This window comes from Artemia sp. Qi Xiang Cuo, chromosome 17, assembly GCF_049724085.1.
Source record: "Artemia sp. Qi Xiang Cuo chromosome 17, ASM4972408v1, whole genome shotgun sequence".
NCBI lineage: Eukaryota > Metazoa > Arthropoda > Branchiopoda > Anostraca > Artemiidae > Artemia > Artemia sp. Qi Xiang Cuo.
In genome coordinates this window covers 17,143,769-17,171,415 of record NC_142810.1, presented here as the reverse complement: position 1 = coordinate 17,171,415, position 27,647 = coordinate 17,143,769, and the positions used below count along the sequence as shown (strand labels likewise).

The 27,647-nt window shown below is 36.8% G+C and overlaps 1 protein-coding gene across 5 annotated transcripts in view; it reads right to left on the bottom strand.

Moving 5' to 3' along the window:
- Positions 1-27,647, bottom strand: part of LOC148941959 (ATP synthase subunit C lysine N-methyltransferase) — a 56,517-nt gene that overhangs the window by 14,875 nt on the left and 13,995 nt on the right. For 3 of the 5 annotated variants that reach the window (XR_016143127.1, XM_089102883.1, XM_089102886.1), the window contains exons 2-4: positions 19,842-19,965; positions 10,412-10,509; positions 5,962-6,042 (exon numbers count right to left, since the gene is read on the bottom strand). Coding sequence is in view for 4 of the 5 variants with exons in the window: in XM_089102883.1 (XP_088959009.1) it covers positions 5,962-6,042; positions 10,412-10,509; positions 19,842-19,965 (303 nt within the window). In the remaining variant the exon portion in view is untranslated. Of the gene's footprint in view, positions 1-5,961; positions 6,043-10,411; positions 10,510-19,841; positions 19,966-27,488 lie in introns of all 5 variants that reach the window. The other 2 variants (XM_089102885.1, XM_089102884.1) reach the window with 2 other exon arrangements.

Below are 27,647 nucleotides of genomic sequence, written 5' to 3'. Positions count from 1 at the left end.
ATAAAAAAAATTAAAAAAATGGACTATGTATACCATAGTCGTACCCACAAACTTTCTCAACATCTGAATACCCATGAAATTTCCAATGCTTAAAGTAAATTCAACCCATTACTCCCTTTGGCTGCTCTAAAAAATTCCTCCCTTAATTCATTTAGTTAGGCTACTTGGTTAACCTGTCGTTAACCAAGCCAGAGAGAAGTGCCATGCGCAATAGACATCAGCAACACACCTTTTCAAAATAGCACAGAAACAACCACCCCAGGGGGAAGGTATAAAAAATAATTATAATACTAATAAAAAACACTAAAAAAAGAAGAAAAAACACTTAAAGCAGAAAAAATAATTTTGGGGCGGCACCCAAGGAGTAATGCTTTCTAGCTGACTCAGGTAGAGCATTCCAGGCAATTGAAATATAATCTGACTAAAAAGAAAAATAAGGGGGGGGGGAAATCTCGGCTGAATTTCAAAAATGATATCAAGATGGCTAGCATCATTATGATGATGATACCCGCTACTATTACCGAATTAAAATGTTTACCCTTTAAGATTAGTAGGGTTTATTTTTTAAGTTTAGCTTCCGTTATGGTTTTTCTATTTATTGCTCCGTTCCCAAAACATGCCTCTCGTTTCATAGTTCAACAATAAAAGCCATAGAACCAGCAAAGCCGTATAGTTGATAATGCCCTAATGCTAATTCTGATTCCTAAATACACGGAAGTTCGGCTCCAATTCTCACTATCGATGTCTTGGGAAAGCTCGTATCATCTGCTTGAGATTTTGAAGGTGTAACAATGACCAAAGCTACTCTATTTTTGGTCACACTCTTAGTTTTTGAGATTGTTAATTTTTTTAAGATTGTAAATTATTTATATTGTTTTATTGCTTGAATATTTTAGATTATTAAATTATTTCATTATTAAATCATTAATCACTTGATAATTTCTTATTATTTATTTATTGCATGTCTATTATAAACGTAATTGTTATATTCATATTTACTTTTATATTTTCAAATTACTTATTATTATTTACCAACTAAATATTTTAATTATTAAATATTAAATTATTAACATAATTTATTATTTAATTATTTCAATAATTTTAAAATATTCCCAATTATTAATTTAATTTTAAAACTTAATTTTCGCAATTGGTTTGTAACTTTTTAGTTTATATCTGTTAAAATTTCATCATTCAAAGCAGCATTTCATCAACGGGGAGTTTACTATCTCTACATACTCCAAGGCATACCAAATCATAATCCTGATTCCAAATCCAATGCAGTTAGTGACAACTAACTCCGATGAAACTACCAACTTCAAATTCTTAACAGCATCGACTCTTAGCAAGGTTGCCCCGACTACAACTCTCATCCCTGAAGTCCACAACCCAGGTAATTAGAAATGGCAGAGATTAACAAGGAAATTAATAGAAATTAATGCGCATTTAACCCTAGAAGGGTAAGCTTTCGTAAATTTTATGACGCCAAAACACTTTTTCGCGGTTGCCATGGAAACGGATGCATTGCGCGAACCGACCTCCCCGATTTGCTAATATTATGAGTAGCCAGTTCTTGTGCCGTCACCGAGGTTTTATTGTCTGAACCGGTTGGAGAGATATTAAGGGTGAGTAGTAAAATTTACAGAAAGCTTATCATCTAACTTTTTCAACTGTTTCAGGAAAAAGATTTTTTGATCAAAACTTGGTAATTACTAAGCTTCTTCGGGCGATGAGGTAGGATCAGTTTTCTAACGTTGCTGACAAGCTTCGTAGCAAATTTCATGAGCAAAAAGCACATGAAAATGCTGAATTTGGCTATTTTCTTATTTAACAAAGAAGCAGCAAAAATTTTTCTTTTTGCAGAATGACTTCATGACGGCTTCCAGATGCGGAAATCCTGCGTTTGCTCGAACCAGAAGATGGTGAAGCAGCAGAAGATTCTTGTACAGACGATAAGGAGGACCAGGAAATCCTTGACATTTCTAGTAGCGAAGATTCCGATGATGACTATTTTCCTCCAGACGAGAACGAATATGGCAGCCCTGATGAAAACCTTTCTACTACAGTGAGTTTAAGCCAGCCGTAGTCGAAGCGTAAAATACCGTTGCTCAAGGTCCTACATCTCTAGAATCGTCAAATGAGACCGATGACGACCCTCCTCTATCCTTTCAGCTGACAGGGGACGAACATATTGTCATTCCAAGGAAAAAATATTTGAAAGGAAAGAATGGTCATCGATGGTCGGCTGTCCCGCCGTCCAGACCTAACAAGGCAAAGGCGAGAAACATTGTTAGAGGTGTAGCTAGTCCTGCAAGTGACGATGCAAAAGCGGCCAAAAGTGAACTGTCAGCAATTCAACTTTTTTTTTTTTTTTTTTTTTTTTTTCAAACGATATCTTCGAGAAAATACCGAAACATACGAACGAGGAAATAGTGAGGAAAAAAAAAACTCGTATTCACAGCAAAGTCCAACCACTGCTGCAACGACTGAGAAAGAAGTTAGGGCCCTAGTTGGTATCCTCATTCTCTCAGGCTCAGTCAAAGATGGGCTTCTTTCGACTGAGGAGCTGTTTGACACCCAATTGAGTGGCTCTGCATACCATGCCACCATGAGCCGTCAACGTTCCAGATTCTTGATCAATTCTTTGCGGTTCGATGACAAAAATAGTAAAAAAGAACGAAGAAAACATGTCCCGTTTGCACCTATAAGGGAAATGTGGGAATTGATCGTACAGAGCTGCAAAGAACATTTTCGCCCAGGAATCAACGTCACTATCGACGAGCAGCTTTTAGGATTCCGTAGACGCTGTCCTTTTAGAATGTATATCCTCAACTAACCTAGCAAGTACGGACTTGGGATTGTCATGATGTGCGACGTTTGAACAAAGTAGATGGTGAATGCAATGCCATATTTGGGAAAGGCGACAAGGACTGACGGATTTCTACTAGGACCATACTATGTGCGAGAGCTCACAAGACCTATCAGGGGGACAAATAGAAATGTCATGACTGACAACTGGTTTACATCGATTGCAGCAGAACTACTGAAAGAACCGTATCAACTGACTACAGTTGGTACAGTACGAATGAAGAAAAGGGAAATTCCGGAAGAGCTGCTTGTGAGAAAAGGGAGAATCACAGGAACCTCAATGTTCTGTTTCGATCAGGATCTGACTCTAGTGCCTTATCTTCCTAAGCCATCAAAAATGGTCCTGCTTCTGTCAACTTGCAATGAGGGCACCATTATTACGTATCCAAGCAAGAAGCCTGAGATCATTGAATACTAAAATAACACCAAAGGCGGTGTAGACACATTTGACCAAATGTGTAGTTCAATGTCAGCGGCTCAGAAGACCAACAGGTGGCCCATGGGCATGTTTTATGGGCTGATCAACATCGCGTGTATCAACATTTATGTTATCTACTCCTTCAATATCTCCAAATCTGGTGGAAGACCACTTTCACGAAAGGCTTTCATGAATGTTCTGTTCAAAGAGTTGATCCAGCCACATATGACCACTCGCTTAGAAACCCCCACTTCGCAGCGCTCGATCAGACTCGATATCTGTCAAACAATGGAGGTGACAGGTGAAATACATTCAGGAACGTCTGTGGAGGGGAGAAGAACGACCAGCAGCCCTTGTCCAGCGCGTATTCGCCAAACGACTACCAATTTTTGCAACCACTGCAAAAAGCCGTTCTGCGGTGAACACCGTGACAAGTCATGCACACCATGTGACTCAAAGAAGCAACCTTTTGTGCTGCGTGAACCATTATCTGTTTTTTGATAATCGGTTTTGATGATCGGAGTCATGCACAACATGCGAACCGTGCACAACAACCGTGCGAAGTCATGCACACCATGTGACTCAAATAAGCAACCTTTTGTGCTGCGTGAACCATTATCTGTTTTTTGATAATCGGTTTTGATGATCGGAGTCATGCACAACATGCGAATCGTGCACAACAACCGTGCGAAGTCATGCACACCATGTGACTCAAAGAAGCAACCTTTCGTGCTGCGTGAACCATTATCTGTTTTTTGATAATCGGTTTTGATGATCGGAGTCATGCACAACATGCGAACCGTGCACAACAACAGTGCGAAGTCATGCACACCATGTGACTCAAAGAAGCAACCTTTTGTGCTGCGTGAACCATTATCTGTTTTTTGATAATCGGTTTTGATGATCGGAGTCATGCACAACATGCGAATCGTGCACAACAACCGTGCGAAGTCATGCACACCATGTGACTCAAAGAAGCAACCTTTCGTGCTGCGTGAACCATTATCTGTTTTTTGATAATCGGTTTTGATGATCGGAGTCATGCACAACATGCGAACCGTGCACAACAACAGTGCGAAGTCATGCACACCATGTGACTCAAAGAAGCAACCTTTTGTGCTGCGTGAACCATTATCTGTTTTTTTATAATCGGTTTTGAAGATCGTTTTTTGATAATCAGTTTTTGATAATTCCCGCTTACTTTTAGAATAAACTTAAGTGATGAGCTTTAGAAGTCAATTTTTCTGCAAGTAGTATTTTTTACGAAAGTCTATCATCTACGTAACTTTTCGGGAAGCTTACTTTTCTAGGGTTAAGTAAATGATATAATAATGCTATTAATCTAGATATTTCTTATATTGACTTTCTACACAATGGGACTTTCGAGGCATTTCTCCTATCTTCTTCACACATTAATGGTCTCTGAGCAGAACTGGGTTATTAGTGAAGTTTTTTAATCTCTTAAATATGTCACTTTCTCAAACATGACCTTAAACAGCGTGCTGAAAATAAAGTTTACTGAATTTTCGACGTAATACCTCAAACTAGGTATTCTTATCCCCATTTGGAAATTTATTTGTAAGGTTTACTGAATTGTCTGAAGTCTAACTTATCTCTTTCATTTCTAACATTGAGTATAAGTAAGGAGCAGAAAAAGAAGAATAAGAGAAAAGAAATAAGGAAAGGAAGAAAACAGAAAAGGTTTATCTCAAGAAACAAATTTCAATAAAATATGGCGTTCATAAATTAACATTTTTATAAAAAAAAGAAAATCTGGCCAATTGCCTGGGTCAACCCTAGAGCGTCAAGTAAAGGGGGGGGGGGGATCTGGCCTTATATATCCTAGATTTTGAATCCTACTATTTTTGGTGTTTTCATCAAAAATACATTTTTCGGTATTTTCATTAAAAATTGAAAAAAAAAACAATAAACAATGCAAAAATAAATAACAACCAACATTTTGAAAAATGAATTTTACCCTTCCACAGTATTGAACCACTATTTGGATCCCTTCGAAAAGTGAAAATTACTTAAAATATGGGTTTTGGCAATTGGATACAAAGGAAGAGGGAAGGCGTTTCATTATTTTGCCAAAAATTTCACCAGTATATTACCAAAAATTAATTTTTGGGAGATAATTTTCAGAATAAACATCAACAGGTAAGACTATACTATGTTCCAAAATTCAGAACCAGTTAAGCAGGCAAGTGGTCAGAATTTCCTTTTGGAGAGAGTTAGCTCATTTTTACAGGTGAAAAACTTACATGGCTATCTAAACTGTAAAAATATATATATATATATATATATATATATATATATATATATATATATATATATATATATATATATATATATATTTATATATATAGTACAAATTTGCCCTCCCCCCACCCAGGATTTTGACAAACTTACGCTACTGCTAAGGTTCATTGTTCAATTGCTGGAAACTGACTGGAAAGACTGAAAAAATGAGCTTTTTAGACCCTAAAGTCTTCTGCTTTCACACAAAAATAGAAAGTGTTCTTTTGGCAACCCTGATCACAGTTTGTTTTGTATAACTTCAGAATTTCACAGGTTCTTATTGTTTTTACTAGACTTTAAATTAGAGAAGAGAGAATTTATGCGCCTACCTGAAATACTGTAAAATGAGGTAGTTGTCAAAACTATCAACTTACAATCCTCCCGTCACCACTCCCGATGTCTAAAAGCCTTTTCGATTTGTCACAAAACTTCAGGCCTTTCAACACATTCGTCACCTGAAAAAAAAGGCAGTAACCCCTTTTTTCTCTTTTACCTTTTTGCTTTAAAGACCAAATTCAGAAATAGTTTTACTCGTTTTAAGATTTGTTTATTCATTTATAATACAACGCAGATAATTTCGAATACCACACAGCCTTTCCATGACGATAAAAAAAATTTGAAATAGGGATAAATCCTTTCAAATAGGGATAATAATGCTTTTAAATCCTTTTAATAATAGGGATAGTCCTTTTGATCCTTTTAATAATAGTAAATGCTTTTTAATATATTTGAACTTTTATTTATCGTTATAGTACAAACTATCGTATATTTGTTTGCTATGACTGTTTATTTAATTTCTGTTTGTTTTTTGGTTTCATTTTTTCTTTAATAGTAATTTTGGTCTTTTTTAGCTTCAAAGACAAAATTCGGAAATAACAGTCAGTAAAATGATTTCAATTTGATTCTACTCTTTTTTTGTTTCTTTTTCAAATACTCAGTTTATATGGCAATACAGGTTTAAATAATGGGCCTGAATATTCTTGCCGTTTTTTTCAAGTACAGCTAGCATAAATCTGCCCTTTTTCCTAAAAAATGTCAACGTATGTGCGGGAATACAAGTTCAAAGCCCATAACCTAAGACATATTCCCTGTAAAAAACTCGTTTTAACCTATTTTTGCTTTTTTAAACATTTTAACTAGGGATCACGCCTACAGCATTGATTAGTGGCATCTTCGGTATTGCTACAAAGATCGGTGATCTTTATCCACGTGGTTAAATGTTATTGCCTATCGTTTACCAGGTAACCTCGTTACGACGCTACCGCCTAATTTAGGACAGGATTTGCTTTAAACTTGTTTATTGCAGGGAATAAGTTTTAATTTTGAATGAACGAAGTTTGTCTATGCCTGACAGAGATCTGGCAACCCATGTGGCAACCCATCTGGCAACCCATGTGAACTGGTTGGAAACCCGATATTGTCACTGTCTTACCTAAAAGGCTTATCTGAAATATTCGTACCACGTTCAAGCATACTTTGTTTCTCTAAATCTCCATTGTCTTGCTGATCCTCCCTTTGAGAACAGCTTGAAAAAAAGTTTTTGGCAATTATCTCTTAAGCGTAAAAATTTTAGATGCGACCTTCGGGCGTAACAGCGATAATATAAAAATAAGTTAATTAATAAATTAAAGTGCATAAAAATGAAAAATAAAAGGAGGCTCCTGAAAAACAAGTCTTTAAACTGTTGCGATAGACGCTGCACAATAGCTTTTGCACAATGCATAATAGCTGTTCTTTTGTTATCTTAGGGCTAGTTAATTTTCTTTAGACTAGAATCTGAGGATCCACCACCAATAATAACAAGCCACAATACGCAACAAAGTTGTGTACAAGGTCGTTAATTTATAGCAATTTATCAACACCCTCAAAAAGTAAAAAGCACTTGAAAGTGGTGAGATCAAAATGATCCTTAAGGAAATATTGCAAAACCCTAAAGCAGAGGTTTCAGCCTTCCATTCCACAAAAATATGAAATTAGCACTAAAAATAACGATACCTAGGTGATATTTGCATAATCAAATTCAGCATGTTCGAGAACCCTAAGACAGAAGTTTCGATACTAAATTATGCAAAAAATATGAAACATCATATTGATCAAAGCCGCATCCAGGAAGGGTACGCGGCTTGAACCCCCCACCTCCCCCCAAAAAAAATTGCCCAACTCTTAAAAACGTAACAAAAAGTGTATATACAAATTTTTGATGCGGTTTTTTGAAATTCTTTTTGTTAAACCCCACGAAAAAAATACCCTCCCACGAACAAAAATCCTGGATACGCCCTTGATAACAGGCATTCTTCTTATTTACTAATGATTTAATTAAGTTGTTTGAGGATGAAAAAGGAACAATGTCCAAGATTATGCTAAATTATTCTGAGTTAACATTTTAACAGTGAGATTTGTTTTCTTCGTTGTGACATTTCGCTGTTTCTTTCTAACATTAAGACATCTATTCGTCAATTTGGTGCCATAGATCAATAAAACAAATACACGGGACTTAATTTTTTGTCATTAAGCGATGAGGAACCCTTTTAATTAGTCGCAATTTATAAATGCTTGTTAATATTTCTATCCAGGAATGTGCGACAAATCCAGAAAACTACAGCATGCTTATTTTTCTTTTATTTGTTCTCAAAAAACTTGTTTTTTAAATGTTAAGTAGATAAATTTTGTTTACAAAAGGTCAAGATTTGAAAAAAAAAATAGTCTGTCAAATACAACGAATTATGTGGTTCTTATTTAAGCAAAACTAATATAAGCAAAAAATAGCAATAGACATTGCACAAAAGCCACAGAAATAGCACAAAAATATTTCACATTTACCAAAGAAAAAGCTATAAGTATAGAACGAAATTAAGAATAAGCTTCATATAGCTTCACAATATGATGGGATATTCGCTGTATTTTAAATTTCTTGTCATTTAAGCAAACTCTTCACTTGTCTTTACTTAAGAAATTGGCCAAGTGCCATGAGAGTTTATGACCAAGCAATCTGCGCCTTAACAAGGCACCAGAGCCATCCTTTTGGAATAACCCTTATTGGCTACTCACTTCGATGTTATATGGCCGATTTCGCCTGAAAATGGCATACAAAGGGAAGGCTTTATTTTCCCATTGGCTTAGAGCGCCATCTATTACACGAAAAAAGGACTGATGCTAGAAAAAAAAAAAAAAAAGATAAAAAAAGACAGATACCCGATTATAATGGTTTATTAACAAAATTACAATAAAATATTAACCTAACCTTACCTGGCAACCTACTGCAAAATACTTGATAACTTCAATTCAAAATCAACGAATTCTAACAACTCAACTATAACAACTGTTTTATGATCGGGTATCTCTCCCGCATCTGTCCTGGTAACTGCCACGTCTCATTTGACATATATAAAAGAATGGGTATAATGCACAAGTACCCAAAATTGTTAATAAAATTATGGATATTCGTTTACATTATTTCAAATAACTCTATAAAACAATTTGATTTTGAAGCCATCCAGGTATAGAACACCTATATTATGTTTCACCAAAAAACTGATGCGCAAAGAAACTGCTGTGATGAAACTTTAGGATGTGACAAAAAAACTAAAAAAACTTGTTAAAGGCTATGGCCAAAAAACAATTTGATATCTTATTATGTGTTTTCAAAATAAAGCGTGAACATTATCTTTTCTTTTATTGCGTTTTTTTGGCAAAATAACATACGAGTTTGACATCAGGACGATGTTAAGACTTAGTTCAGATACCACTAATTTGTATCTTGTCTATGTTATACTGTGAAAATAAGACATGCGTTTGACATCAGGGCGGCATTAAGACTGAACTGGGACGCCACTAATTTCAATTTTAACTAAGTTCTATTCTTGATCTAGATCCTTTTTTTTATTTTTCTGAACAACAGGTCTTTTTCACTAGAAATCAAAATCTGAAAAACCTTATCAATCTAAATTTCAGAATGTTTAATATGCCTGATATTAACACTATTTCACTTACACCCTCCAAAAACCAAACCATACTTAACAGAGAAATTTCCTTAAAAAAAAGGAAAGAAAATAAATTATCCTTAAGGAGCCAGGAAAATATCATAAAAACACACCGAAATACTCCCAAATCTGGCCCTTACCGCACCTTTTTAAAAAACTTCTAGCCTATCGGCCTACAAATGGAGACAGGTATTATCTCTAGTGAGGATGAGAGTAGGCTACAAGAAGTCTTCACAAGATCTTGGGGGCAGGTCTGTAAAGACAGGAGGAGACAAAATCTCCAGAGACTCGAGCCTCATATGGGCCAATGCAATTATATTTTCTTAACGTGGTGATGTAGAGTACAAATTATAATTATAGTTACAAAACTTTTTATTAGTTTATAATCGAAGTAGCCTTTAAGCCAGGAATTTTTAAGAGATCCTTTTCCACTGAATAGAAAATAAAAGGAAACTCCAAAACGTCAAAGAAATTTGCAATTTAGGACAAGACCTGAATTACAATTAGCCCACAGAAGAGTCCAGGAGAATAAGAAAAAATTGAAAAGGGGAGGAGGTAATTACCTTCGGAGTCCAATCTTGGCATCCGAAGGCCCTGCTGAGAGGAGGGGGTTTAAACCCAGAAAAGATTTGTTTCGGGTTAAAATTTCTCAAACAAACTTTAAAAACCCTAAGTCATTCTTGGAATATCTTCTAGACCAACAGTGGTTAGAGGAAATCCCCGTTGAGGGATTTTCTCTTCTTTAGATGAAGACATTAAAAAGCCAGAATACCATGGTCATCAGTCTCCATTTGTAACTAAACTACTGGCAACATTTAAAAAGTAAAAAGAGAAAAAAAATTACTTGTTCATAGCTTGCAGGAACATACGGAAGACAATATTTCCTAAATCCAGGGAGAACAAACGGTATGCACACGAAGCTAATCCCCAATGCGGCTCCCCCTGAAACAATCGTCAAAAATAATTATTCCAAAAACTTATTTATAATAATCGAAATTGTCAAAGTATGAGGTAAGGCAGCCTATTTGTTTTCAGATGGATACATTTTTTGGATGATAACCTAATCCTCACTTCTGCTCCTCTGAAAAAAAAAATTGCCAAATATAGTAATGAAAATAAAACAAAATATGTCGAGTTATCTATACATATACAAATTAATTAGCATAGCATTTCGCTTTTTCAACAGGTTAGTTTTAGTACTTTCATACAAAAAAATATGACTCTGAGCATAAAAAGCATAAGTAAAGAGGATATAACATATGATCTGTTTTCCTTCTGCTGTGCAACAAAATAACATTCATCTCTCAATATTTTCAACAAATCAAAGACCTTTAATAAACTAACGTCACTTATCGTCTTCCCATGGACAGCTTGATAAATACAATTTCCTGAAGAACATATATATCATAGGCAGCACAACAGCGCTGCCTAAATAAAGAGCGATGTGGGCACAATGTATTATTTATTTATTTTTCTTTTAGACACAACCATTTTTTCTTTTAGGCACTTTGTATCGAAGGAGTTGTCGTAGAAACTTCGAAAAGGGCTCATTTGATTAGAAATTGGAAGGGCTTGTGCCCTTTTTAATAATCAAAAGTGCCTGGAGGGCAACTAACACCCCTTTCACACCCATCATTTCCCCAAATACATCCAATCAAAATCTTGAGATAGCCACTTTGTTCAAGGTAATTGAAGGGTTTAGAAATTATGTCTTTGAGGATGATACCCCCCCCCCCCAGAGCCCTCATGACAAGGGTTATTAAGGGAACCTATTTTCATATATAATGAAAACCAAAACTGTAGACCAGCTAAGGCAATTGCAACGCAAAGGATTCTTACTCAATCATCTTGGTAAATGCTTTTTCATTGATTCCTACCTGTTTTTTATTTAGTGTATGTTCTGTCGTTGTCGGGTAATCGTATTTTCATCGTATTTTCCCGAAATACATCTGATAGAAATTTCGAGATAGCCATTTGTTGCCGTAGAAACTCCGAAAAAGGTTCATTCGATTGGAAATTGAAAGAGCTAGTGCCCTTTTTATTAGTCAAAAGTGATTAAAGGGCAACAAGCCCCCCCCCCCCAACGCCCATCAAATCCCAAAACAGATCTTATCAAAATATTTAGATAGCCATTTTGTTCACTGTAGTTGAAAGGTCTGAAAATTATGTCTTTGACAACCGCCATACCTTCTCAAGACCAGAACATAATTTGCACTTTACTGAAAAAAAAATGACTGTGGATTGTCAGTTTAGAATACATATACTGGCATATATTCCTTAAAATTTTAATTATATTTTAATCATAAAACTTAAATAGGTTAAAACACTTTAAGCATAATTTGTTTATTCAGACCCCACCTTAGGTATGCCGGTCAGGTAAAGAACGGGCAAAAATTAACATGCGTAGGACTGACAACCTACATGCCTTCTCAAGATTAGAACATAATTTGCACTTTACTGAAAACGATATATATTTAAAATTTTTCACTTTGTTTTTACTTAATTTAAATGTTTTTACTAGATATATGAAGGGGGAAGTCCACCCCCTTGCATTCAATTGCAGCGCGAGTGTCTAGTGCCCTTTCTAAAAGTAACAAGAGATTGGAGGGCAAGCAGTCCTCCAATCTCCAACCTCCAATCTTCTCTCAAGCCCATTCATTTTCCAAACTCATCCAGTCAAAATTTTGAGATAGCCATTTTGTTCAGCATAGTAGACCAGTTCAGCAACAATCTCTTTATAGATATTAGGAATTTCGACCCCCTACAATTATGTTATAGGCATATATGCTTGAAAAGAAAAGAAAAAGCACTTGATTTTATAGATTCTTTTACTGATATTGTATTTGTCAATCCTCATCTATTATTTCTATAAATTTCTCATATTTGATAAAATCTCTGCATTATTTGTGATAGTAGGTTTTTTTTTATCATCTGGAATAAATTGCAAATTTTTAGCAAAGAATTTGGTAAAAAAAAAAAAACACAACATAGATTTAAATGTATAGAACCTTAACATGGGATTCTTCCTTGAATGATAACAAGGCACTAGTTGGTAAACTGACCAAGGTAAAATAGATTGGGACAAGATTTAGGCTATTTTTGATAATAAGCTAAAAATCCATACTAAGCATATAGCAGTGACATTTACTATGATGGTTGACACTTCCCAAGCATGACCTATGGAAAACAGTTGTAGAGCAAAACAAGCTTTAATGTCTATCATAATGGATGCAAAAATTTGAAAGATACAACGACCATAGCCACCAGGGGTCAATTTGCAGAGATGTAGACGTGAGGGGAAAACGTATCTCTTTTTAATCAGGGGGAGGGGCGGCAATTGTGTTGTATCTTTCAATTTCTTCACTGAAAACACAAGAATAAAAAATTTTCAATGAAAATACACAACAAAAATTGGAACCTAAGGGGGGTGGGTTAAACACCCCTCCAGTATATACAAAAAAAAAACATGCAACAAAACAGGACTAGGATACACTAGGAGTAGAAAAGTCTTGAAGTAGCCTGTAGATCTAAAAGACTCAAGCATGATCAGTTTTCAGTGAAGCAGCTAGTTTTACAGAATTCTATGAATATGGGGAAATGCCACGAGTGTTTTATTTGAAAGAGTATAGCAGATATGTGTTGCACAAACTAGGAAGCAATACCGTAACTATTGTTTGGATATTGTCTGAGAGAGCTCAGATACTATTTTCATACAAGGCTTCTCTTGTTGCTATGAGTATTTAATAACAAAAACAAGTCCTTTTTCAAATAAAAAGTAAGGAAAGACATGTAAACTTAAAATGATCAGAAATTTATTCTTTGTATGAGGGGGTTGACCACCCCTAAGCCCCGCTCCTTACACTAAAGTGTCTTTTTTCTGTCCCAGTTCTTAACAAACAACTGCTCCAGCACAAGATCCATTGGATTAGAATAAGAAGTATTTCCAAAGCACTATAAAACTTTAGCGTGAGGAATGGGGGTGGAGAAGGGGGCAGTTCCTGTCACGCCACCCGTGTCCTTTTTGTGTTGTTTATTATAAATGAGAAGAGTTATGATTATTTTAGTTGCGGAACCCTCAGTGCCTATTTATTTCCGCAGTGATTAATTCGTATAGCTGGCTGCTGGATGCGAGTGGAATTTATTCATTTTTGAATGGGTGAATTTAGATGCGAGCCGGCCTTTGTTCAGAGGAGATTCTTTGCTTTTGTTTGTGTTAATAGATGGTTTTCTTTTGTGTGTATTAATAAAATTATATGTCCTAAACCGAAGTGGATATAGGTTGCGACATATAAATTTGTATCAGAAGTGGGATTGTGGAACACGGTCATTTTTAGAGGTAAAAGAAAACATTGTTTATCTGAAATTTTATGGCTATAAATTAAGTAAAGAGTTTTTTTTACTTAGATTTTGGATTAAAATTGTTAAAAATTTTGAAATTTGTGATTAAAATAACAAATTGTGATTCTAATTGAAAGTTGTGTTGCGGAGCAACGCGATTTATTGAGTTCAATTATTGCTGCTGGAAACACTAGGTGATTCACATTGCAATTGTCCGGGATTCATATCCCACTGTTGCGATTCACATCGCAATTGTCCGGGATTCATATCCCACAGTTGGAATTCATATTGCATTTGTCTGGGATTCATATCCAACTGTTGTGGTTCATATCGCATTTGTCCAGGATTCATATCCCACTGTTGCGATTCATATTGCATTTGTCCGGGATTCATATCCCACTATTGCAATTCATATTGCATTTGTCCGGGATTCATATCCCACTGTTGCGATTCATATCGCAGCTGCACGGAATTCATATTCCATCGGAGCGATTCATATCGCTTTGTCCAAGGATTCATATCCTTGCATTACGATTCATATCATGCTCGACTGGGATTCATATCCTATCGCAGCGATTCAATTCGCATTTGAAAGGAATTCATATCTCGCCGCGGCGATTCATTTCGCACTTCTAAGGTATTCACATCTCTGGTTCCGCGTCCCAAGCTCGTTGTCCGCAACACCAACGCCAGTATTAGCTGGATAACTGATGAGCAGTCAAGGGACAAATCACCGGCTCAAAGATTCTGAGCCAATCACCAGGCGTACTAGTAGTCAGACTAGAACGGAACAAAGCCGATCCTCTCAAGAAGAAAAGAATAAGCCAACTGTATTCCAGGTTGTATCAACTACACCAGTCATGAGTTTGTCACAAGCAGATATCATAGAGCTACTTAAGCAGACTGTACAGTTCTCACTGGATGGCATGAAGAAGACACTGCAGAGCCAGCTAGATCCCGTGATTCGATCACATAATCATCTAGCTCCTTTGGTCGATGCAATTGCCACAAAACAAGTAGCCATACAAAATTCCGCAGCAACAACAGTCAGTACAGCAATCCAGATGACATAGTTCGCAGGCGACATGGACATCGACAGTTATATTACTACGTTTGAAAGGATAGCCACACAAAATAACTGGAACAGAAATACCTGGGCTGTCAGACTGCAAGGTCAACTTACTGGGAAAGCGGCTGACCCAGTTTCTGTGATAGCTCCATCAGAAAGCTCTGATTACGATGTGGTCAAGTCTACATTATTTCGCAGGTTTCTGATAACCCCAAAAAGTTATCGGCATCGTTTCAGGACCACGCAAAAAGAAGCAAATCAGTCCTCCGTGGACTACGGGAAAAGATTAGAACAGCTTGAGACCAAATGGTTAGAACAGGCTGACTACAGTTTGGTCAACGACCCGGCCATAATCCATTGGTTCATCAGCAGAATTCGTCGCCGACTGGCCGTAGAACAGTTCATTAACTCGATCAAGAATGTCCGGCTTTGTGTGAGACTGTGGGAGTTAGACGACCCAACCATTGAAACTGTTACCAGAGCTGCAGATAGTTTCTTCTTAGCAAGACAAGACAAGGTTGGCGAGAATTCAAAGGGAACTTCAAGAACCACTTCTCAGAAACCAACCAATCCAAAACAGCCTTTCAAGAACCAAGAGAAGGAAGCAAATGGCTGGGAGAAGAGGACCGCGGAAGTTCAGCAGAGAAGGGCATCTTTGGGGTGCTTCAGTTGTGGGAAACCAGGACACCGTGCTAGGGACTGCAGGCAACCGCCGAAGACAAAGAGGGAAACCCTTCTAGTAAGAATTCCAAGTCCAAGTAATGGTTCGGAGCACTTCTACTACAAAGGATAAGTTGAGAGTAAACCAGCGACATTCCTGGTAGATAGCGGTACAGCTCTCACAATAATCCATAAGAAGTACTTGAAGGGAGACGAGAGGATGGAACCTACCACAACAGAGATTTGCTGTGCTCATGGGGACAGCAAATCGTATCCAATGCATCGTGTTCGCATTGCAGGTTGGAGAAGGAGACAACTTATTTAGCGGTGAACTGGATGTAGCTGTGTTTGAAAACCTTCTAGTAGACGTATTACAAGAAGATCTTTTCCGAAGTTCATGGAGCTTTGCCCTTGGAAGCCAATATCGGAAAAACCTTCCATCAGCATCTTCCTATGTACAAGAGGAAAAGCTATTCTCATGACAGTGATGAGAAGGATGTCGCCGATGAAGAAGCTGATATGGGCATACCAGAAAACGATTTCGCAGCTATTGATCTACCTGTGGAAGATCATACGAAGAAGCTGGCTAAAAGTCATAGAGAGTGGCGAAATGCAAAGAAGGCCTGCAGAGCCAATCAGGACTGCTCAGTCAACAAAGTGCACCCGGCTGAGCTGACTTCAGAACAACTGGCAGAACTGCAGAAGAAGGATCCCACACTCACTTGCACGTTCAAGAAAATAGGTGATAGTCAAACTTACATTCTGGATCAAGGACTTCTATACCGGAAACCACATTCGCGGATTGGGAACGAAAAAGTCTACCAGCTTGTTATCACAAGGCAGCGCAGACCTTCTGCACTCAAAGTTTCACACGATTCACCGCTCAGCGGTCACAAAGGAATCCTCCGTGCGGCACACCAGATCCTTCATCGATTCTTCTAGACTGGGATACGTCGAGACGTCAGGCAGTATGTGAAAACCTGTGAGCCTTGCCAGCTCCTGGCTAAAAACAAGGCGAAAGAGAAGGTTCCAATGGTCTGTCTACCGACAATCGATGAAACATTTAAGAGGATTACGATGGATATAGTTGGTCCCTTGATACCTTCCGAGAATGGACACAGATTCCTGTTAGTTATCACAGACTACTGCACTCATTACCCTGATGCAATCCCGTTGCAGACAACCAATGCCAAGAAAATCACAGAAGTTCTTGAGCAGTACTTCTGTAGGGTAGGGGTACTGGAAGAAATTCTGACAGGCCAAGGATCCAACTCTGTGTCAAAGAGCTTACAGGAAGTATATAAGCTGCACGGCATCAAGTCAATCCAGACATCACCATTTCACCCACAGACCGATGGTCTGTGTGAACACCTCAACAGGACTGCAGTCCACATGCTAAAGAAGTACGTTTCTGAAAACCCAAAAGATTCGGACCACTATGTCCCAGAAGTGCTCTTCGCAAACAGAGAGACACCACAGGCTTCAAGCAAGTTCAGCCCTTTCGAGCTGCTATATGGACGAAGACCAAGGGGACCCCTCGACATTCTGAAGGAGCAATGGGAAGGTCAACACCAGACTTTGGGATCGAATCAGCCAGCCTGCAATCTCCTCTCGACAAGAGAAATACTCTGGTCTATACTTACAAAAGCAAGAAAGAATCTCAAAGCTGCGTTGGAAAAACAGAAGAAACAGTACGACAAGAAGACAAAGCATAGGGAAGTTCATATTGGCGACCAAGTCATGGTCTTACTACCTGCCGGTACTCACAAACTGGAGACTAAGCGGCAAGGCCCGTTTCGTGTCCTACGGAAAGTCGGGGGCGTCAACTATTAAATTTCACCACCAGACGCCAGGAAGAAAACCAAGATTCTCCACATCGATTTGCTTCACGAATTCGAAATGCAGTCAATGAGCTTTGCTCTGAGTGTCTTTGAAGCAGGTATTATCCCAGTTCTGGACACTGAAGTTTCTTCGTCAGCTAAGCAAGATGATTTTGAGGTGCTCAAGGCTTTGCTCAACCATTTGAGTGAAACAAAGAAGAGAGAACTGTTAAACATTCTTGGAGAACTTCATGAGGCCTTCTCAAAAACACCCGGCCGAACACAGATCGTAAAACATCACATTGATACAGGCGGATCACAACCAATTTGCCAGAGACCTTATTGAATCCCTCAGAGCAGATAACAAACCATTGAGGAAGAGGTTCAACGAATGCTTGAGCTTGGGATCATCCAACTGTTGACCACTCCTTGGTGTTCTCTGGTGGTGGTAGTAGCAAAACCAGACCAAACCATCCGCTTCTGTCTGGACTTTAGAGCTCTCAATCAGAATTCAAAATTTGACTCCTGTCCACTTCCAAGGATATGTGAGCTTTTGGAAACTGTGGGAAACAAGAAAGTCTTCAGTATTCTCAGCCTCACAAAAGGATACTGGCAGATCGAACTCACCAAAGGAGGCATGGAGAAAAAAGCTATTCAAACCCAGTCAGGTCTATATGAGTTCTGCGTTCTCCAATTTGGCCTACATGGAGCACCTGCAACCTTTCAGCGTCTGATGGACCAAATACTACGGGACTACCGTCATTTCGCGAGAGCATATCTGGATATCATTATCATATTCAGTGATGATTGGCAGGAACCTCTGTTTAATGTACAAGAAGCCATCAAACGAATCACGGAAGCAGGTCTGAAGATCTGCCCAAAGAAGTGTAGCTTTGGGAGATCAGAAGTCCAGTAGGCTATTTGTGACACATTGTTGGTAGTGGCAAGATAACGCCCGTCGAGAGCAGGATCGATGCCATTCAAAGGTACCTGTCACCCATTTCGAAGAAAGATCTGCATTCCTTTTTAGACATGGCTGCTTACTATGAGAGATTCATCCATGATTTCTCTGGTCTAGCAAAGCTACTCACAGGGATGCTACAGATGCGCTGCCCAAATTCATTTACTCTGGACGACTGTCAAGATCAAGCTTTCAACAGCTGAAAGAAGCGCTTGTGCGAGACCTTGTCTTACAGGCTGCGGATTTTAACAAGGATTTTGTGTTGCAGACTGACGTTTCGAATATTGGGCTTGGAGCTGTTCTGACCCAGCATGACGACGATGGCGAGCATCCAATAGCTTACAAAAGCAGGAAACTCATCGCAGCAGAGCGAAACTACTCGACAGTGGAGAAAGAGGCGTTGGCGCTGAAATGGGGAATAGAGAGCTTTTCCTTTTATCTTGATAATTGAAAGTTTTGGTCGAAACTGACCATCCAGGAGTAACAACGCACAACTCAACCGTTTCGCTTTAGCACTCCAGAAATTACAGTTCAACATCCATAGCTGACCTGGAACTCACAACGGAAATGCTGATGCACTCTCCCATTCAATGTAGATAGTTTGGTTCTTTTTGTTTATTCTTTCTTTGGATGAACCCCCAAAACTGGCCAGCATGCTTCAGAAGAATTTTGGATGTTTACTCTGTGACTGCCCCATAGCAACTTTCAGGGGGAGGAATGTCACGCCACCCGTGTCCTTTTTGTGTTATTTATTATGAGTGAGAAGAGTTGATTATTTTAGTTGCAGACCCCTCAGTGTCTATTTGTTCCCGCAGTGATTAATTCGTATAGCTGGCTGCTGGATGGGAGTGGAATTTATTCATTTTTGAATGGGTGAAGTCCGATGCGAGCCAGTTGTTGTTCAGAAAAGATCCTTTGCTTTTTTTGTGTTAATAGATGGTTTTCTTTTGTGTATGTTAATAAAATTATATGTCCTAAACCAAAGTGGATACAGGTTGCAACAGTTCCCCTCTAACAAAAAATAGTTTTTGTTTGTGTCAAGGTTTTAAATTTGCTCCTTACTTTCAATTGAAAAAAAAACTTTTCTTTTCTTATATTTAATTTCTTATTGTTTTTCAAATCATCCCCACACTCATCCTAAATATAATAGGGATCACTGCTCTCACAAACCCCCACTGCCTGCTATTAAATTGTACTATGTATAATTAATTGTAAATGATTGGTAGTGTAAAATTTTTTCTGAGCATTCAAACACTTTTTCTGGCACTTAAATCACGATTCTTAGAGAAATAATATTGTTATTGGAATCATAACTTGAAAGGCGCAATGAAGCTAGGCCTCGAGTTTGTTCTGGTTTCTTATACAATTATACATCACAACTGAGCCCCCCCCCCTCCTCACATACCAAATAGGTACACCAACATACCAAAACAAGCTGCCAGAATTAAGCCTCTACTATGAATTTTTGGTGGTGAATTGATATCTTCTTCTTTCAAACCAAGCTGACTTCTAAGATCATTGCAGCTGTTGCATTCTGTCTGAGCCATTGTCTAAAAAATGAAATAATATCAATATAACGCCAAATTAACTGATTACACATGCATGCAAAGCAAGAGGGGTTCCCCCTAAGGTTGATCTGAGGGGCTTACAGTCAGAAAGATCTTGGCCTAAAAATTTACTTTTAAAAAATTAAAAACTCTCGCTACAGTGAATATATCACACTAAAGGCCACTGAAAGTTGAAACCCAACCCCAAGGATGTATTTATTCAAGCTTCATCCTTTTTCTAAAGAATTAAAACTTACCAAGTTAATTTTTGCTTTACATTGAGGCTCAATTCATTGCCCCCCCTCTCTTTGCACCCCAGCTGATATTCCCTACTACCCCTAAGATTTGGGCTGTGTGTTCCAGTAATATTATATACAGGGAGCTCATCACACAATAAGATTCATTTCTGGAAAATGTTTATCATAAGCAAAGAAGGGCTGAATTAGCACTATTGAGTCAATAAAACACAAAAAAGGCCAACATAACAGGACTAGTCAGAAAAAAATTGATGTTAAAGAGGTAAGTAAGTATGTTTTAAAAATGTCAAAACAGTTAAGATTCTTAGGATTAAAAAGGAATAAACAAAAAGAAAAAGATGTATCAGACCCATGGAAGTTACTCACAGAAGTTGTTTGCAACAACACAATTATAATTAATATATGACTGCAACCATGATAAAGACTTCAACTCTCACTATGGTGAATATATCATACCAAAGGTCACTGAAAGTTGAAACCCAACCTCAAGGACATATTTATGTCCTTTTTCTAAAGAATTAAAACTTACCAAGTAAATTTTTGTTTTACATTGAGGCTCAATTCATTGGACCCCCCCCCCCCCTCTTTGCACCCCAGCTAATATTTTCTACTACCCCTAAGATTTGGGCTGTGTGTACCAGTAATATTATACACAGGGAGCTCATCACACAATAAGATTCATTTCTGAAAAATGTCTATCATAAGCCAAGATGGGCTGAATTAGCACTATTGAGTCAATAAAACACAAAAAAGGCCAACATAATAGAACTAGTCAGAAAAAAAAAATTGTCAAAGAGGTAAGTAAGTATGGTTTAAAAATGTCAAAACAGTTGGATTCTTGGGATTAAAAAGGAATAAACAAAAAGAAAAAGAGGTATCAGACTCATGGAAATTACTCACAGAAGTTGTTTGCAACAACACAATTATAATTAATATATGACTGCAACCATGATAAAGACTTTAAGCTTACTCACAGGAAAAATCAGTTTTTTGTACTACACAATTTTCCAAAAGATATTTGTCTTATAAAGTGTTAAATATATTTGTTGGGTAATAAAAAAGATGTTTTTCTTAGTAATTAATAAAAAAAAACTTTTTACACAAAATAAGTTTATCAAAGAAAAGTAAAGAACTGCATTAAACAAAAAAAGAGCAAAAATAAAATCAAATAATCTACCAAGCATGAAACTACAACAAATCAGCATCAATAAATAAATGAAACCCAAAACGAACAGAAATTACAATAAATAGCCGAGTCAAACTCAAAACGAGCAGAAATTAACATGAGTAGGGCTCAAAATCCCTATGCGTTCCCAAGGCCAGAACATAATTTGCACTTTACTGAAAAATATAAATGATTTTACTTCTATAACTTTAATAAATCTAATAATATTAACATTTTGATTACTAAATATCAGTATAAGTATATTAAGCTTACAATGCACATTCATTTGTATTTTTTATGTGAAGTGCAAATTATGTTCTGGCCTTGGGAAGGCACAGGGGTTTTGAGCCCAACTTATGTCAATTTCTGCTTATCTTGAGTTTGACTCGGTTATTTATTGTAATTTCTGTTCGTTTTGGGTTTCATTTATTTATCGATTCTGATTTGTGGTGGTTTCACGCTTGGTAGATTATTTGATTTTATTTTTGCTCATTTTTGATTTAATGGAGTTCTTTACTTTTCTTTGAAAAACTTATTTTGGTGAAAAAGTTTTTTTTAATTTTTTTATGTTCGTTTTATATTGACATAGTCTTTTCAGGGAAAAAGAAAATGATTCTTTAAATCTTTTCGTTTTTTTAAGACTTTATAGTTTGGCCTGCTATTTGTATCCTGGAGAAAAATTTTCAGCAATTTTTAACACCATAAACGCTTTTAAAAATCTTGACACACATAGTTGTGTTTCATTTAGTTTCATACCTCTTCTAGTTGACCTGAAATAGGAAACTTGATACCATTTGCAAAAAAAAATCTGTTTACTTTCTTTGATAGCTTGGATACACTTACGCTATTTTGATTTAGTTAAATTCTAAGAGCAGAAGTAGCCCCGAAAGTTTGAACATAATACCCTCAGTCTTTCTTGGGATACTGCTGAGATGCCTTATTGGGAATTAACATTAACACAGTACATTTTGATTTAATCTTAAGGCAACATTTAGTTTTTAAACATAAGGGGCAAATGGGATGATCGGCGTAGGAGGGGGACTAGTTGCCCTCCAATAATTTTTGACTATTAAAAAGGGCATTAGCCCTTTCTATTTTCAATCAAATGGGCCCTTTTCGAAGTTCTTAAGACAAATCCTTCGCTACGAAGTGCCCTGGTCTAAACAAACAAAAAAATAAAAGAATAAAATAGTAATACATTGTAACCACATCGATCTTAACTATAAAAGTGTCAAGCCTTCCAATCACTTTCGACTATTAAAAAGGGCACTAGCCCTTTCAATTTCCAATCGAATGAGCCCTTTTTGAAGTTTCAATAATAACACTTTCTATAAACACCTTATATGCCCCAAGAGCATAAATTACAACCCTTGCCCTGAGGGCTATGAGGGGGTTGTCATCCTCTAAGACCTAATTTCCAGAACTTTCAACTACTTTAAACAAAATGGCTATCTAAAAATTTTGATTTGATATGTTTTGGGAAATGGTGGGCGTGAGAGGGCGTTAGCTGCTCTCCAATCAGTTTCAACTATTACAAAAGGCACTAGCCCTTTCAATTTCTAATCAAATGAGCCCTTTTGAAGTTTCTACAATAACACTTTAAATAAAAACCTTACATATCCCCATGGCATAACTTACAACCCTTGCCCCGAGGGGGGGGGGGGGTGTCATCCTCAAAGACCTAATTTCCAGAACTTTCAACTACGTTGAAGAAGATTGCTATCTCAAAAGTGTTGATTGGATGTGTTTGGGGAATGGTGGCCGTGAGAGGGGGGTTAGTAGCCCTCGAATCACTTCTGACTATTTAAAAGGGCATTAGCCCTTTCAATTTCCATATGAGCCCTTTTTGAAGTTTCTACTACAGCACTTTCTATATAAACCTTATATACTCCAGGGCATAACTTACAACCCTTGACCTGAGGGCTGTGAGGGGGTTGTCATCCTCAAAGACATAATTTCTGGACCTTCCAACTACGTTGAACAAAATGGCTATTTAAAAATTTTAATTGGATTTGTTTGGGGAAACAGAGGGCGTGAGAGGGGGGTTACTTGCCATCTAATCACTTTTGAATATTAAAAAGGGCACTAGCCATTTCAATTTCCAATTAAATGATGCCTTTTTGAAGTTTCTACAACAACACTTTCTACAAAAAAAAAACAACTTATATGCCCCCTGGGCATAAATTACAACCCTTGCCCTGAGGGCTGTGGGGAGAGTGTCATCTTCAAAACATAATTTCCAGGCTTTTTAACTACGTCAAGCAAAATAGCTACCTCAAAACTTTGATTGGATGTGTTTGGGGAAATGGTGGGTGTGAGAGGGGTGGTAGTTATCCTCCAATCAATTTTGACTATTAAAAAAAGCACAATCCCTTCTAATTTCCAATCGAATGAGCCCTTTTTGAAGTTTCTACAACATTACTATCTGTAAAAACCTTATATGCCCCCAGGGAATAACTTACAACCCTTGCCCCAAGGGCTCTGAGGGGGTTATCATCCTCAAAGACCTAGTTTCTACAACTTTTGACTACGTTGAACAAAACACTTTCGACTATTAAATTCCCTCAAATCACTTTCGACTATTAAAAAGGGCATATCCCTGTGAAATTTCAATTGAATGAGCCCTTTTTCAAGTTTCAACAACAAAGCTTTTAATAAAAACCTTATACCGCCCAGGGCATAAATTACAACCCTTACCCTGAGGTCTGTGGGGGAAGTGTCATCCTCAAAGACATATTTTCTGGATCTTTCAATTACTTTGAACAAAACGGCTATCTCCAAATTTTAATTGGATGCATAGATAAATGGTGGACGTGGAAGGGGTGTTAGTTGCCTTCCAATCGCTTTTGACTATTAAAAAGGGCACTAGCCATTTCAATTTCCAATCAAATGAGTCCTTTTTGAAGTTTTTAAGACAACACTTTCCATAAAAACCTTATATGCCCCCCGGGTATAACTTACAACCCTTGCCCTGAGGGCTGTGGGGGGGGGGGGATGTCATCCTCAATTACCTAATTTCCAGAACTTTCAACAACGTTCAACAAAAGTGCTATCTCGAAATTTTGATTGGATGTGTTTGGGGAAAAGGTGGGCGTGAGAGGGGGGTTAGTTGTCCTCCAATCACTTTCGACTATTAAAAAGGGCACTATCCCTTTGAATTTCCAATCGAACGAGCCTTTTTTGAAGTCTCTAATACAACGCTATCTATAAAAACCTTATATGCCCCTAGGGCATAACTTACAACCCTTGACCTGAGGGCTGTGGGGGAGTGTCCTCCTCAAAAACATAATTTCTTTCTGGAAATCAACTATGCTGAACCAAATGGCTATATCAAAACTTGATTGGATGTTTGGGGAAAAGGTGGGAGTGGAAGGGGTTTTAAGTTGCCTTCCAATCACTTTCAACTATTAAAAAGGGCACAAGCCCCTCCAATTTCCACTCAAATGAGCCCTTTTCGAAGTTTCTACAACAAAACCTTTGATACAAAGTGCCCTGGTCTAAGACCGAGAAAAAAAAAATACATTCTGCCAACATTGTTCTTTATTTAGGCAGCGCTATTGCGCTGCCTATGATAAAGACAGATCAGCACTTGAATGAGGCCTTGGCCCTACTCAACTCAACCATCCAATCACCTACAACAAATAGTCTGACCAAACAAAATCAACCAAAAATAAAGGTTCATAGTCATGCAACACTGTCATTAGTAAATGTAAGCCATCATTAACTTAAAAGTAACCACCTCAAATCCAATGAAACAATATCAATACTCAATTGCTTATATGGGTTTTAGTAAATTAAACTCCTGACCCAGGAGTCAGGTTTAGACCAATACTTTGCTCCAGAAACTCTATATGGGTTGTAAAATAAACTACTTTATTTTTCTTTTGAACCAAATATAATTTAAAAGCCCTCCAAGCTGGCAAGGATACCATGTATATAAATCAACTCCACCCCCAAAACAAAAGAGAAATTACATAAAAAATTTCTTCAATATTACATAATACCTCTGGTAAAAAAATATGTGTGTTTCATCATCATGGATATTATATTTAGTTTAAGTCAAAATTCCATTTTATTTTAATATTTCAGTAACTATTGTCCAGACTCTTACCAAATAACTTCATTATTGTTTTTTCATCAACAAAAACTTTTGATATGTCCTTCTCTATAACTAATGCTTAACACTATCGCCATCAAGTCTTCTTGACAATCTATTTTCTATTTATACTCTTTATTTTTTGACAAGTTACAGTAAAGAACAAACTCTAGTCCATAGGAACTGAAATTTTAAAATAGAATGAATTATTCAACAAAATCCAAATAACAATATGCATGATGATGCAACACACTTGTCATTTGACAAGATAGCATAGCACAAGTGTTATTTGAAAAGTTTTTTTCCTGGAATATGGTGCTACATTTGACTGACTTTGCTGCCTGATTTCTTGTGGTTTGTCTTTTACTATTCCAACATTGTTACCACAAAGTGGCTTGAACTTGAAAGAGAGGCTCCTAGCCATCAAGCTGTGATAACTGTTTATGCAGAATGTATTATTGAACAAGTGATTAATATGGAGTAATGGAGAAACTGGAGAAAAACCAAGACATGTATTCCTTCTTTCTGCAGATAGTTTTTCTGTAATATAGGAATTTTCTCAATTCCAGTATTGATTATGCAAAGTTAAGTTTTTTCTAATCTTGGAATTATTGCAGTTTTCAATATCACAATGATTTTTCAAAATATTCTCAATATTAGTATTTTTTCTGACATGCCTGACTACCCTCTAAAGAGCTAACAACTTTTTCAGCTAGGACTTTATTGTGGTTGCAGTAGAAGCTCCAACCTCATAAAAGACAAACATGACCCATAGTCACCAAAAAATTAGCCTAAAAAAAACCTAAAAATGGTGTTGGATCAAGACACAAAGAACATCATTAGAATTGCCTTGGCTGAAAACCCTTCCCAAGAAACTTACAGTCCATTAGCTTGAACAAAAAAGGAAAATCTATTTGCTTGAAAAACAAGGAAAGTAGCTGCAACCTAATAAAATCTACATGGGAAGTATCTTTGTTTTTTTCCTCTGCAACTAGTGGGGCACTGAAACATCACAAAAAGCTGTTTAAGGGCTCATTTTAAAGGAAATTGCTACTATACATACTTTTTTAATTAACAAAAAATAATATCTAAAATAAAATCTAATTTTTGACAAAAAATTGCATTTTCATATACAAGATGACAAATGCCATCATAGTTGTAAGTTAAAACCATAAATGTCACAGAAAGTAAAACCTTTATTATGATATAAGTTATAATGATGGCAGCACTGTCAACCTATGCAATAGGTTGCATAGGTTGCATCAAGACATGGCTAATTGTAGACAGAGAAAAGCCAAGACAGATAGTCCAAGTAATTGAGAGGCAAATGTTTAAATGGCTGGGGCACGGGTAAATGGCAGGAGTATGCATGACTCTTTTATTGGACACATACTTGTTAGGTTAGTTTACATACTTTATACTTTTATACATACTACATACTACATACTTTTTTAATTAAAAAAAGATAATGTCTAAAATAAAATAAAATTTTGACAAAAAACTGCATTTTCATATACAAGATGACAAATGCCATCATAGTTGTAAGTTAAAACCATAAGTGTCACAGAAAGTAAAACCTTTATTATGATATAAGTTATAATGATGGCAGCACTGTCAGCATATAATGATGTCTTTCCATAAATATTTAAATGGGTGTTAAACTGATTTTTTGGAAAAGAAAATCAATTTATGTTATTTATTTGCTATTACACCATCCATTTCAAGGGATTTGTTTTCTCTTGGAACCCATTGTAAATACAGCTGGAATAAAAATAGCTGGTTAGTGAGAAAAAACTTCTATTTGCAGCTGAGTCAGTAATGGTAGTTATTATTTTCATTAATATGAATAATAAATTTTACTGTGAAAACAAATCTGCAGAATTTTTCTCAAAAGAGCCAGAAACCCCTCAAAAGTGATATAGGTTTGTCTGTGAATCATTTTTGAGTGGTTCCAGGCCTCTTTTTAAAAATTCCTGAACATTTGTTTTGATACTATAATTTTACTAGCCTAAAATGTAATTTCCACCAGAAGCAATCATTGAATTATAAAAGAGCATAAATATGGCATCCAGTGATGTATTCACTTTTGTCCTGGCTAGATTATATTGAAAACTGCAAATAGTATATTAGAAAGAGCCATCCAGTGGTGTGTTCCCTTCTAACTAGC